The sequence below is a fragment of the Falco punctatus genome, assembly GCF_963210335.1.
Source record: "Falco punctatus genome assembly, chromosome: 18".
Classification (NCBI taxonomy): Eukaryota; Metazoa; Chordata; class Aves; order Falconiformes; family Falconidae; genus Falco; species Falco punctatus.
Genome location: NC_137598.1, coordinates 1,985,697 through 1,999,830, shown reverse-complemented (window position 1 = coordinate 1,999,830; position 14,134 = coordinate 1,985,697). Strand labels below are relative to the sequence as shown.

Sequence of the window (14,134 nt, the reverse complement as noted above, 5' to 3'; positions counted from 1 at the left end):
CAGCAGTGACAGGGCTGAGAACTCACATGTTCTCATTTCAGTGGAGAAGCAGAGGGCAGGACCTAGAGATCCCGCTCCCTCCGTGGCTGGACTACTTTCCTACTGCTTTCTCCTCACTCGCCATGCTGAAATAAAACCATGCCTTACACTAGGATTTTAAACCTTTTATTTTACACATAAAAACAAAGAATGAGTATGTCCCTATCTTAAGGGCACTGCTTCCAGCTTTGTATTGGTCTTGTTTGAGGAATGTTGACAGTGGTGGAGGAGACACAGCAACCCGGGCTAGGGCTTGAGTATCAGGGACTCGTGGCAGGCCACCGCGATGCCCCCGATGAGGTTCAGGAACTCCTGGAAGTCTAGCTGCCCGTCGCTATTCAAATCGAGTTTCTTCATCATCCTGTCCACGACGCCAGGGTCCTTCTGATTCTGCAAAAGAGATGGGAATCGATGTCTGCCTGGAGGGAAGGAACTGCCCCACGTGTGGAACTGCAGCTGTGAGGGGGAGAGGGGCTGGCAGAGGGGGGCAGAATCCAAGCGGGCCAGGCTTTCGCTTCTGGTGGGAGCGAGCTTTTCCCATTGCCCACCCCGTGGTCTGTGGGTCAGAGGTGTTGATTGCTGTCCCAGGGGCTGGAGTGCATGCCGCGGGAAGCTCTTCCGGACGGGATTTTGCTCACCTTTGTGAAGGCAGCCAGCTCGGTGTTCATGAAAGCCACGAATTCCCTCTTGGAGAGCTTGCAGCTGTCCCCTTCACGCCCCGCGTACCGCTGGAAGACGGCCAGCAGGGACTCGATGCAGCGTTCCGTCTCTGTGGGCTGCAGGAGCAAGAGCAAGTTCAGGCGAGCATGGAGCATCGCAGGGAGCCCTGGGCTCGCGGAAGAGCAACCCGATTTATTTCTGGAGCAAGGCTGGGCTGAGAGGGGCCTCCTGCAGTTGCTTTACTCAGAGTTTCTTATGCCAAACCTGTCCAGCTGCATTTTTACTTGGTATTAATTTCTCTGCTGCCTTGGCACAGCGCTGTGGTGCAGGAAGGGCCCAGAGGATCGGGGAGTGGTTCATGGAAAATCCCCCGGGGAGCTGTCAGCTCCCATCAGAGCAGTGTCCTGGACTGTGAAGAGCTTGTGCTGCAACCACAGCGCTGTGCCTGTTTTTTCCACGCTCTCCAGCATGGCTTGGCTGGGGCTGCTTCGCTGGAAAGATAAAAGCCTGTCATCCCCCCTTTCCCTCCCCCTGCCCTCCCCCCTTTCCCTCCCCCTGCCCTGCCTGGGCTGAGGACAGACCTGAGTCATCAGAGAAAAATGCAAGCGGAGATGGCTGCAAGCAGGGACCGAGCTGGCTGGAGAGGGGCGAGGGCGATATGGGGGGCGTGTGGGGCTCTTCCCCTCCCTATGGCTCTGGTTTTTGGGGAAGGGCAGGGCAGGGGCGAGCTGGGGGGAGTCCACCCTTCCCTGCCTGACCTCAGCATCCTGGGGACTCCTGGCCACATCCTGCCCTGCCTGAGGCTCAGTTCAGCCTTTTATGGTTAATTTTTGAGGAGTCCAGTTGCTTCCGTCCTCAGCCCCTTGGCCCCTCTGCATCCCCCTACCCTGCTGCTGGGGGTGGGATGAGGTGGGGGAGGCAGAGCTGCAGCCCCCAGTCTGATGATGGGCATCGGGAGCAGCAGTGGTGGGAAAAAGGAGGGGAGGGAAGGAGGGGAACAACACAAATGCCACCTCCTAGTCCCCCGCACCTGCAGGGACCCTCTGCCCTCCCTCTCCAGCTCTGACCCCTCTTCCTGCGCCCAGGCCCCCTCCCTGGCAGAGATTTAGCTCAGCCCTGGGCACTGTCTGCTCTTCCCCGTGCCAAAGCGCCTCTCGCCTTCAGCTCTGGGGCCTCTTGCGGGAAAACCCATCGCCCTCCTGCCCTCACCGAGCTGCCTCTCCCGCCCCAGCCCGGGGTCCCAGCTCACTCACCATGGCTGGGGTGCGAAGGGGGGGGCTCAGTCCTCGGCAGGGCCGCGGTGCGATGTGGCACAGCAGCAGCCGGGGCGGTTATGAGCCTCACGCCACAGCCACCGCCCTTCCCGGTGCAGCCAGCGCCCAGCCCTGACTCAGCCCCTTGGGCTGCGTTGGGCAATGTCAGCTCTAACGGCAGATCTGGACATGCCTGCGGCCCCCAGCTCAGGCACAGGAATGCACCGGGCCCCTCCTTTAGGCTCCATCCCTTTCCCTCCGGAGTTTTATTCTTTACAGTTATTTGCACTCACATTTTCTCCTTCCGAGCTCTTTTCCCCTCTCGGTTTTTACGGCTCCCTTCATCTCACCCCCAAGCTCAGCGCTATGTTCCCCCCTGGGGCTGCCTTGCTGCTACCCGGAGCATCCTCAGCGTTTCCTCTTGCTACCGTGATATTTGGGCTTCCCCAGCTTTTTCTAACAAGGCTGGCAAAGGCAGAGCAGGCACAGGGGAGCGGGCAGCGTGCCCCCCGCCTGCCAGGGCTGCCCACCCCAGGGGCCACTGCTGCCTGGCCCCTTCGACCCTGAGCGCTCCTATCTGCTGAGCTTTGCTGATAACACCTCGTAACCTTCTCGTGGTGTGAAAGCAGGGAAGGCAGCTCCATGGGGTTGGGATGCTGTGCTGGGAGCTGGCTGCAGCCAGGATTTGTTCCCCAGTGGTGCTGGTCAGAGCTCCCTGCTTGGGGCTGGCTGCCTTCATGCTGCTGTGGCGTGAGAGACCCTGGAGAGCTGAAAACAGGGAGACGCAGAGGTGGAGGAGAGACATGAGGGACACAAAGGGCACTCGGAGAGGTGAGTGATGTGCCCAAATAGCTCGGAGGAGGGTGGGGGCTGCGGGGCTTGGGCTGCTCAGGACCCAGCACATGGGGCTGTGATGCTTGGCCACTTCCCATTCATCAGGAGCCGGGGAAGCTGCTGGGGCGTGTGGTGCTCAGCTGTGCCGCCGTCCTGCGGTTACAGCACCGCTCCCCACCGGCACTGACGCAGAATCACCCGCCCAGGGCCGGATTTCCCAGTGGCTCCCAGCCCTGGGCTGTACGTGTTTCCCCAAAAGCGTTGGGGGGGCCTGGAGCGAAGAGGTTGGGGTAACAGGGGAGGTGGGATGCACTCTAGGGTCTGGGACAGCTTCCAGGGAGGGGGCTCTTCAGCAAATCCTCCTGGAGACTGACTCAGCATAGAGCAGGAGAATGGGAAACAGCAAATCCAGGGGACAACTGTCCCCAATGTATTTTCCTTTCCTGCCCCAATTTCCTGCCCCCAAACCCCTTTTTTCTTATGTACTGGGGAAAAAGCACTCGCCACCCCTCCCACCCTCTCCCATACTGGAAACGGTTCAGTCCATGTAAATGAAAAGGGTTTTCCAAACCTGGGAACTGAGGTCAGAAAACCTGCTGCCCTTCTCCTTGGATTTTGCAATTCTACCTGCGTTTTGCAAAGTTCTTTTTGTGCATTAAAATAAGCTGGTTGGAGGGGCAGGTGTTGTTCCCCCCCCCTTTGCAAAGGCAGATCCCAGGGGAGTGGTGGCCTGGCCCCATCCTGGCTGCAGCGAGGGATTTCAGGAGGTTTCTGTTTCTTGCTGCTGCTGTCTGTGTGCGTTTGCAGTCAAGGCTTTGGCCCTGTTTGTAGACAGACCATCTGTCCCACCATATGTTTGTCACCAAGACGTGTGACTGTCACGTGCGTGAAGGGGACAGCGTTGAGAGCATTGCCCCGAGTGCATCCGCCTTGCCCCTGGCTGGGACAGACCCTTTGAGTCCCTCTGGCACTTCAAGACATCACAGGATGGTGGCCAGGGCTAGGTGGGTGAGAAGCCCTGGCCCCCCAGGCTGCATCAGGCTGTGGTGGACCTGAGGTGCCCTGGTTCCTCCTGGCTAGCCAGTGGGCTCTGGTTGCATTTAAGAGCAAGACACAGATGGTGCTGGGATTGTCTTTGCTTCTCTCTGTCTTCTTGCAGAACCGCAGCCCCATCTGCTGCTGAGGGAATTGGTTCTCTCTTGTTCAAGGGAAAGAAAAGTGAATAAAATCTAGTTTTCTCCAGGGAGGGTCATGGACATCTCAGTCCCCAGCCTTGTGCACCACGGGTGAGATCCAGTGCATTTTCCCTGCTGTGCTGCTGCCCCTCTCCTGCCCCAGGATCCAGGAGTGGTCCCAGGCATGGGGCAGCCCCAGGGGGAAAGGCAGACGGGTCCATGTAGCCAGGAAACGTGCACCTGGCTGGCTTCGGACTGCTGGCTCTCCCTGGCGTGCTCATCTGCCGTGAAAGCTGGGACGCACGCGCGCATCCCTGTGTGGGGCTCGGACCACAGCATGTGCCGGCTGCGATGGGAGCCCCCGGCACCACGCGTATCAGTAGTGAGGGCCAGAGTTTGAGAGGTACGTGGGCTCCTAGACATGTAGGAGGGAGGATCTGGTGGGCTTTTCAGCAGCCCCTGTCTGGATTAAGTGCCTGGGATTAGGAGGAATGTGTGATCTGAACTGGGACACCCTCCCACCAGGCTGAGACCCTTGCAGAAATTAGATGCAAGGATGAAGGACTGTGGCAGTCAGTGCAGTCATCAGCTATTTATTCTGATTTTTCATGCAATACATCAGTGTGAAGAAGAAAGAGACCCCCCACCCACCACCATTATCCTGCAGTAACCACAGCATAACTCAACTGCTTCAAAGCTTCTGTGAGGCTGGAGCTGGGATTCTGCTCAGCTGTTCGGGGAGCAGAAAGGTGTAACCAAAAACACTGAGTCTACAAAAGTGGTGGTTTCCCCCCCCCCCCCCCCCCCAAGACTCGAGGATTTTCAGGCCCCACAATAAGTATGATTGAGCTACTGGGATTTTAATTTTTTTTTTTCACGTTGCACGGTAGAAGCTAACAGGGGAGCCAGTCACAGGGCTAGGGGAGACGTGAGTGCAGTGAGATGCAGAACAATCACGCCACAGGGTAGAAGGGATGACAGGGACATAAAGGACAGAGAAACCCAAAGAATCCAATTAGAGCAGAGAAGTGACTAAATACTGCATTAAAGTAGATAGACATAACGCAGGGAGGCAGAAGCTGCAGGTCCTGGAGGAGCTCTGCCTACCTAGCTGCTGAGGATTTGTTCTGTGGAAAACCCCCAAAGCCACTTGACACCCTCTCAGAGCACCCAGTTAACCCTTTTGTGTTGAACACTTCTGTGCCACCTCACGGTGACACCCTAAGCTGAAAGCAGAGAGCAGAAGTGATCCTCAAAAAGACACCAAGCCCCACCAACTCCAAGGAGAGGACCTCCCCTTAAGGTGCCGTGGCTTCTTTGCTCCTCTTGCTGTTGTCCTCCTGCTGTGGCTGGCGGCTCTTCTCCGGAGGGAGAAGCTCTGCATCCTCCTGGCAGTGGCTGGCTTCATCTCTCCGGGATGGCTGGGGACGGCTCTCTTTGGTGGCTGGCCAGCCCTGCTCGAGAACTTCCTGTGGCTCTGGAGCCTGGGGCAGAGGTGGGCAGCTCTTCACCTCCCCATCCTCACGCTCCCTCACCTGGCAGCTGGATTCGAGCTCCCGCGGGACCTGCTCCCTGGCAGCTTTTGATCCATATCCCTGGGGCTGATGCTTCTTCTCTTCCGTGTCAGGTACCCTGGGGCACTGCCTGTCCCTCCTGTCCTCCTTGGGCTTTGCTTGGCAAGAGTCCCCCTTAACTCCATCCAGCTGAAAGGCAGAAGCCTGGTGAGGCCCTTCCTTCACCCCTTTTCCAGACCTCTCCTGTGGCTCACTGAGATCCCTCGTGTTTTCCCGGCCGCTAGAAGCTGGTTTGCCCTTTTGACACAGTGGTTCAGGGTCCCCTGTTTCTCTTCGGGGTTGTGGCTCTAAATCGTTGTCTCTGTCACAAGGGACTGCCGGTGGCTGGGATGATACGTAGCACTTCTTCATGTAGATGGGCTGCCCCACGTTGTGGGGCTGGTGGCAGACAATCTCATAGGTGGTGGCTTTGGGATCGTTCAAATTCTGGGTCATGTGGACCAGGTATGCAACGGTCTGAGGCTCGCAGGGCTGAGGGACGGCACGCACCTCTGGCCGTACGTCGGGCTCATCGGGGATGTAACGGACCCTCACGTCAGTGACAGACGCCTGCTCTCCTGCGGGGCAGAGGTCTCTGTTATCCACTTCCATGGTTTGATAGAGGCTCCTCCCGTGACCTCGTCTATTATCCTCATTTGCCTCAGAAGTTTCTACCTCATGTAAAATATGGTGGTTCCTCCACTCCCGGTCACTGGAGGGCTCACAGAGGGTGCTGTCACATGGCTCATGCTGAAATTCAATTGCCGGGCAGTGGTACAGAATATCCCTCTCCTGTTCGCCTTCCAGAATCTGGAGGCTGCTTCTCCTGCGTGTCTCCCTATGGAAACTCAGGGGATCTCGCGCTTCCCTTTCCCGCGTCTGGCGGCTGCGGCGCTCATAGACATCGATCTCCAGCTCCCGTTGGCGATCGACCCTCCTCTCCCGCAGGGGCTCTTCCCTCTCTCTTCCACGGAGAATCCTCCTCTCCTCCTCTTGGTCTACGCACTCACGGGCACGGTCCCTCCTTTCCACCACGTCCTCACGTGGCTCCAGTTCGCGGGACTCACGGTGGATCTTCACATCGGCTTCTGCTTCTGCCACCACGGTTTCTCGTGTCCTTTCGTACCTCACTGCCTCAGGTCTCCTCCTTCCATCGCCTTCGCGCTCCCGTGTCTCACAGACGCGTCTGTCGCGTGTCTCTCTCTGCTCAGCCGTGGCATCGCGCTCTTCCCTTTCCCGCGTCTGGCGGCTGCGGCGCTCATAGACATCGATCTCCAGCTCCCGTTGGCGATCGACCCTCCTCTCCCGCAGGGGCTCTTCCCTCTCTCTTCCACGGAGAATCCTCCTCTCATCCCGTCGGTCTTCCCCCTCACGAAGATATTCCCTCCTTTCTATGTCCTCACGTGGCTCCAGTTCGCGGGACTCACGGTGGATCTTCACATCGGCTTCTGCTTCTGCCACCACGGTTTCTCGTGTCCTTTCGTACCTCACTGCCTCAGGTCTCCTCCTTCCATCGCCTTCGCGCTCCCGTGTCTCACAGACGCGTCTGTCGCGTGTCTCTCTCTGCTCAGCCGTGGCATCGCGCTCTTCCCTTTCCTGCGTCTGGCGGCTGCGGCGCTCATAGACATCGATCTCCAGCTCCCGTTGGCGATCGACCCTCCTCTCCCGCAGGGGCTCTTGCCTCTCTCTTCCACGGAGAATCCTCCTCTCATCCCGTCGGTCTTCCCCCTCACGAAGATATTCCCTCCTTTCTATGTCCTCACGTGGCTCCAGTTCGCGGGACTCACGGTGGATCTTCACATCGGCTTCTGCTTCTGCCACCACGGTTTCTCGTGTCCTTTCGTACCTCACTGCCTCAGGTCTCCTCCTTCCATCGCCTTCGCGCTCCCGTGTCTCACAGACGCGTCTGTCGCGTGTCTCTCTCTGCTCAGCCGTGGCATCGCGCTCTTCCCTTTCCCGCGTCTGGCGGCTGCGGCGCTCATAGACATCGATCTCCAGCTCCCGTTGGCGATCGACCCTCCTCTCCCGCAGGGGCTCTTCCCTCTCTCTTCCACGGAGAATCCTCCTCTCCTCCTCTTGGTCTACGCACTCACGGGCACGGTCCCTCCTTTCCACCACGTCCTCACGTGGCTCCAGTTCGCGGGACTCACGGTGGATCTTCACATCGGCTTCTGCTTCTGCCACCACGGTTTCTCGTGTCCTTTCGTACCTCACTGCCTCAGGTCTCCTCCTTCCATCGCCTTCGCGCTCCCGTGTCTCACAGACGCGTCTGTCGCGTGTCTCTCTCTGCTCAGCCGTGGCATCGCGCTCTTCCCTTTCCTGCGTCTGGCGGCTGCGGCGCTCATAGACATCGATCTCCAGCTCCCGTTGGCGATCGACCCTCCTCTCCCGCAGGGGCTCTTGCCTCTCTCTTCCACGGAGAATCCTCCTCTCATCCCGTCGGTCTTCCCCCTCACGAAGATATTCCCTCCTTTCTATGTCCTCACGTGGCTCCAGTTCGCGGGACTCACGGTGGATCTTCACATCGGCTTCTGCTTCTGCCACCACGGTTTCTCGTGTCCTTTCGTACCTCACTGCCTCAGGTCTCCTCCTTCCATCGCCTTCGCGCTCCCGTGTCTCACAGACGCGTCTGTCGCGTGTCTCTCTCTGCTCAGCCGTGGCATCGCGCTCTTCCCTTTCCTGCGTCTGGCGGCTGCGGCGCTCATAGACATCGATCTCCAGCTCCCGTTGGCGATCGACCCTCCTCTCCCGCAGGGGCTCTTCCCTCTCTCTTCCACGGAGAATCCTCCTCTCCTCCTCTTGGTCTACGCACTCACGGGCACGGTCCCTCCTTTCCACCACGTCCTCACGTGGCTCCAGTTCGCGGGACTCACGGTGGATCTTCACATCGGCTTCTGCTTCTGCCACCACAGTTTCTCGTGTCCTTTCGTACCTCACTGCCTCAGGTCTCCTCCTTCCATCGCCTTCGCGCTCCCGTGTCTCACAGACGCGTCTGTCGCGTGTCTCTCTCTGCTCAGCCGTGGCATCGCGCTCTTCCCTTTCCCGCGTCTGGCGGCTGCGGCGCTCATAGACATCGATCTCCAGCTCCCGTTGGCGATCGACCCTCCTCTCCCGCAGGGGCTCTTCCCTCTCTCTTCCACGGAGAATCCTCCTCTCCTCCTCTTGGTCTACGCACTCACGGGCACGGTCCCTCCTTTCCACCACGTCCTCACGTGGCTCCAGTTCGCGGGACTCACGGTGGATCTTCACATCGGCTTCTGCTTCTGCCACCACGGTTTCTCGTGTCCTTTCGTACCTCACTGCCTCAGGTCTCCTCCTTCCATCGCCTTCGCGCTCCCGTGTCTCACAGACGCGTCTGTCGCGTGTCTCTCTCTGCTCAGCCGTGGCATCGCGCTCTTCCCTTTCCTGCGTCTGGCGGCTGCGGCGCTCATAGACATCGATCTCCAGCTCCCGTTGGCGATCGACCCTCCTCTCCCGCAGGGGCTCTTCCCTCTCTCTTCCACGGAGAATCCTCCTCTCCTCCTCTTGGTCTACGCACTCACGGGCACGGTCCCTCCTTTCCACCACGTCCTCACGTGGCTCCAGTTCGCGGGACTCACGGTGGATCTTCACATCGGCTTCTGCTTCTGCCACCACAGTTTCTCGTGTCCTTTCGTACCTCACTGCCTCAGGTCTCCTCCTTCCATCGCCTTCGCGCTCCTGTGTCTCACAGACGCGTCTGTCGCGTGTCTCTCTCTGCTCAGCCGTGGCATCGCGCTCTTCCCTTTCCCGCGTCTGGCGGCTGCGGCGCTCATAGACATCGATCTCCAGCTCCCGTTGGCGATCGACCCTCCTCTCCCGCAGGGGCTCTTCCCTCTCTCTTCCACGGAGAATCCTCCTCTCATCCCGTCGGTCTTCCCCCTCACGAAGATATTCCCTCCTTTCTATGTCCTCACGTGGCTCCAGTTCGCGGGACTCACGGTGGATCTTCACATCAGCTTCTGCTTCTGCCACCACGGTTTCTCGTGTCCTTTCGTACCTCACTGCCTCAGGTCTCCTCCTTCCATCGCCTTCGCGCTCCCGTGTCTCACAGACGCGTCTGTCGCGTGTCTCTCTCTGCTCAGCCGTGGCATCGCGCTCTTCCCTTTCCCGCGTCTGGCGGCTGCGGCGCTCATAGACATCGATCTCCAGCTCCCGTTGGCGATCGACCCTCCTCTCCCGCAGGGGCTCTTCCCTCTCTCTTCCACGGAGAATCCTCCTCTCCTCCTCTTGGTCTACGCACTCACGGGCACGGTCCCTCCTTTCCACCACGTCCTCACGTGGCTCCAGTTTGCAGGACTCACGGTGGATCTTCACATCGGCTTCTGCTTCTGCCACCACGGTTTCTCGTGTCCTTTCGTACCTCACTGCCTCAGGTCTCCTCCTTCCATCGCCTTCGCGCTCCCGTGTCTCACAGACGCGTCTGTCGCGTGTCTCTCTCTGCTCAGCCGTGGCATCGCGCTCTTCCCTTTCCCGCGTCTGGCGGCTGCGGCGCTCATAGACATCGATCTCCAGCTCCCGTTGGCGATCGACCCTCCTTTCCCGCAGGGGCTCTTGCCTCTCTCTTCCACGGAGAATCCTCCTCTCATCCCGTCGGTCTTCCCCCTCACGAAGATATTCCCTCCTTTCTATGTCCTCACGTGGCTCCAGTTCGCGGGACTCACGGTGGATCTTCACATCGGCTTCTGCTTCTGCCACCACGGTTTCTCGTGTCCTTTCGTACCTCACTGCCTCAGGTCTCCTCCTTCCATCGCCTTCGCGCTCCCGTGTCTCACAGACGCGTCTGTCGCGTGTCTCTCTCTGCTCAGCCGTGGCATCGCGCTCTTCCCTTTCCCGCGTCTGGCGGCTGCGGCGCTCATAGACATCGATCTCCAGCTCCCGTTGGCGATCGACCCTCCTCTCCCGCAGGGGCTCTTCCCTCTCTCTTCCACGGAGAATCCTCCTCTCATCCCGTCGGTCTTCCCCCTCACGAAGATATTCCCTCCTTTCTATGTCCTCACGTGGCTCCAGTTCGCGGGACTCACGGTGGATCTTCACATCGGCTTCTGCTTCTGCCACCACGGTTTCTCGTGTCCTTTCGTACCTCACTGCCTCAGGTCTCCTCCTTCCATCGCCTTCGCGCTCCCGTGTCTCACAGACGCGTCTGTCGCGTGTCTCTCTCTGCTCAGCCGTGGCATCGCGCTCTTCCCTTTCCTGCGTCTGGCGGCTGCGGCGCTCATAGACATCGATCTCCAGCTCCCGTTGGCGATCGACCCTCCTCTCCCGCAGGGGCTCTTGCCTCTCTCTTCCACGGAGAATCCTCCTCTCATCCCGTCGGTCTTCCCCCTCACGAAGATATTCCCTCCTTTCTATGTCCTCACGTGGCTCCAGTTCGCGGGACTCACGGTGGATCTTCACATCGGCTTCTGCTTCTGCCACCACGGTTTCTCGTGTCCTTTCGTACCTCACTGCCTCAGGTCTCCTCCTTCCATCGCCTTCGCGCTCCCGTGTCTCACAGACGCGTCTGTCGCGTGTCTCTCTCTGCTCAGCCGTGGCATCGCGCTCTTCCCTTTCCTGCGTCTGGCGGCTGCGGCGCTCATAGACATCGATCTCCAGCTCCCGTTGGCGATCGACCCTCCTTTCCCGCAGGGGCTCTTCCCTCTCTCTTCCACGGAGAATCCTCCTCTCATCCCGTCGGTCTTCCCCCTCACGAAGATATTCCCTCCTTTCTATGTCCTCACGTGGCTCCAGTTCGCGGGACTCACGGTGGATCTTCACATCGGCTTCTGCTTCTGCCACCACGGTTTCTCGTGTCCTTTCGTACCTCACTGCCTCAGGTCTCCTCCTTCCATCGCCTTCGCGCTCCCGTGTCTCACAGACGCGTCTGTCGCGTGTCTCTCTCTGCTCAGCCGTGGCATCGCGCTCTTCCCTTTCCTGCGTCTGGCGGCTGCGGCGCTCATAGACATCGATCTCCAGCTCCCGTTGGCGATCGACCCTCCTCTCCCGCAGGGGCTCTTGCCTCTCTCTTCCACGGAGAATCCTCCTCTCATCCCGTCGGTCTTCCCCCTCACGAAGATATTCCCTCCTTTCTATGTCCTCACGTGGCTCCAGTTCGCGGGACTCACGGTGGATCTTCACATCGGCTTCTGCTTCTGCCACCACGGTTTCTCGTGTCCTTTCGTACCTCACTGCCTCAGGTCTCCTCCTTCCATCGCCTTCGCGCTCCCGTGTCTCACAGACGCGTCTGTCGCGTGTCTCTCTCTGCTCAGCCGTGGCATCGCGCTCTTCCCTTTCCTGCGTCTGGCGGCTGCGGCGCTCATAGACATCGATCTCCAGCTCCCGTTGGCGATCGACCCTCCTTTCCCGCAGGGGCTCTTCCCTCTCTCTTCCACGGAGAATCCTCCTCTCATCCCGTCGGTCTTCCCCCTCACGAAGATATTCCCTCCTTTCTATGTCCTCACGTGGCTCCAGTTCGCGGGACTCACGGTGGATCTTCACATCGGCTTCTGCTTCTGCCACCACGGTTTCTCGTGTCCTTTCGTACCTCACTGCCTCAGGTCTCCTCCTTCCATCGCCTTCGCGCTCCCGTGTCTCACAGACGCGTCTGTCGCGTGTCTCTCTCTGCTCAGCCGTGGCATCGCGCTCTTCCCTTTCCCGCGTCTGGCGGCTGCGGCGCTCATAGACATCGATCTCCAGCTCCCGTTGGCGATCGACCCTCCTCTCCCGCAGGGGCTCTTCCCTCTCTCTTCCACGGAGAATCCTCCTCTCCTCCTCTTGGTCTACGCACTCACGGGCACGGTCCCTCCTTTCCACCACGTCCTCACGTGGCTCCAGTTCGCGGGACTCACGGTGGATCTTCACATCGGCTTCTGCTTCTGCCACCACGGTTTCTCGTGTCCTTTCGTACCTCACTGCCTCAGGTCTCCTCCTTCCATCGCCTTCGCGCTCCCGTGTCTCACAGACGCGTCTGTCGCGTGTCTCTCTCTGCTCAGCCGTGGCATCGCGCTCTTCCCTTTCCTGCGTCTGGCGGCTGCGGCGCTCATAGACATCGATCTCCAGCTCCCGTTGGCGATCGACCCTCCTTTCCCGCAGGGGCTCTTCCCTCTCTCTTCCACGGAGAATCCTCCTCTCATCCCGTCGGTCTTCCCCCTCACGAAGATATTCCCTCCTTTCTATGTCCTCACGTGGCTCCAGTTCGCGGGACTCACGGTGGATCTTCACATCGGCTTCTGCTTCTGCCACCACGGTTTCTCGTGTCCTTTCGTACCTCACTGCCTCAGGTCTCCTCCTTCCATCGCCTTCGCGCTCCCGTGTCTCACAGACGCGTCTGTCGCGTGTCTCTCTCTGCTCAGCCGTGGCATCGCGCTCTTCCCTTTCCCGCGTCTGGCGGCTGCGGCGCTCATAGACATCGATCTCCAGCTCCCGTTGGCGATCGACCCTCCTCTCCCGCAGGGGCTCTTCCCTCTCTCTTCCACGGAGAATCCTCCTCTCCTCCTCTTGGTCTACGCACTCACGGGCACGGTCCCTCCTTTCCACCACGTCCTCACGTGGCTCCAGTTCGCGGGACTCACGGTGGATCTTCACATCGGCTTCTGCTTCTGCCACCACGGTTTCTCGTGTCCTTTCGTACCTCACTGCCTCAGGTCTCCTCCTTCCATCGCCTTCGCGCTCCCGTGTCTCACAGACGCGTCTGTCGCGTGTCTCTCTCTGCTCAGCCGTGGCATCGCGCTCTTCCCTTTCCTGCGTCTGGCGGCTGCGGCGCTCATAGACATCGATCTCCAGCTCCCGTTGGCGATCGACCCTCCTCTCCCGCAGGGGCTCTTCCCTCTCTCTTCCACGGAGAATCCTCCTCTCCTCCTCTTGGTCTACGCACTCACGGGCACGGTCCCTCCTTTCTATGTCCTCACGTGGCTCCAGTTCGCGGGACTCACGGTGGATCTTCACATCGGCTTCTGCTTCTGCCACCACGGTTTCTCGTGTCCTTTCGTACCTCACTGCCTCAGGTCTCCTCCTTCCATCGCCTTCGCGCTCCCGTGTCTCACAGACGCGTCTGTCGCGTGTCTCTCTCTGCTCAGCCGTGGCATCGCGCTCTTCCCTTTCCCGCGTCTGGCGGCTGCGGCACTCATAGACATCGATCTCCAGCTCCCGTTGGCGATCGACCCTCCTCTCCCGCAGGGGCTCTTCCCTCTCTCTTCCACGGAGAATCCTCCTCTCATCCCGTCGGTCTTCCCCCTCACGAAGATATTCCCTCCTTTCTATGTCCTCACGTGGCTCCAGTTCGCGGGACTCACGGTGGATCTTCACATCAGCTTCTGCTTCTGCCACCACGGTTTCTCGTGTCCTTTCGTACCTCACTGCCTCAGGTCTCCTCCTTCCATCGCCTTCGCGCTCCCGTGTCTCACAGACGCGTCTGTCGTGTGTCTCTCTCTGCTCAGCCGTGGCATCGCGCTCTTCCCTTTCCCGCGTCTGGCGGCTGCGGCGCTCATAGACATCGATCTCCAGCTCCCGTTGGCGATCGACCCTCCTCTCCCGCAGGGGCTCTTCCCTCTCTCTTCCACGGAGAATCCTCCTCTCCTCCTCTTGGTCTACGCACTCACGGGCACGGTCCCTCCTTTCCACCACG

General features: G+C 59.7%; 2 protein-coding genes across 2 annotated transcripts in view; one reads left to right on the top strand and one right to left on the bottom strand.

The window, feature by feature from the left end:
- The window catches only part of LOC308054934 (uncharacterized protein), a 155,738-nt gene that overhangs the window by 78,310 nt on the left and 63,294 nt on the right, over positions 1-14,134 (top strand). The gene's annotated exons all lie outside the window — the stretch shown is intronic.
- Positions 150-2,101, bottom strand: S100A11 (S100 calcium binding protein A11). The gene is made up of 3 exons (XM_080368851.1): positions 1,953-2,101; positions 678-815; positions 150-429 (listed from the first exon to the last, which is right to left on the bottom strand). Exons 1-3 carry the CDS (start codon positions 1,953-1,955, stop codon positions 286-288), a joined length of 285 nt encoding a protein of 94 aa, XP_080224977.1. The 5' UTR covers positions 1,956-2,101; the 3' UTR covers positions 150-285.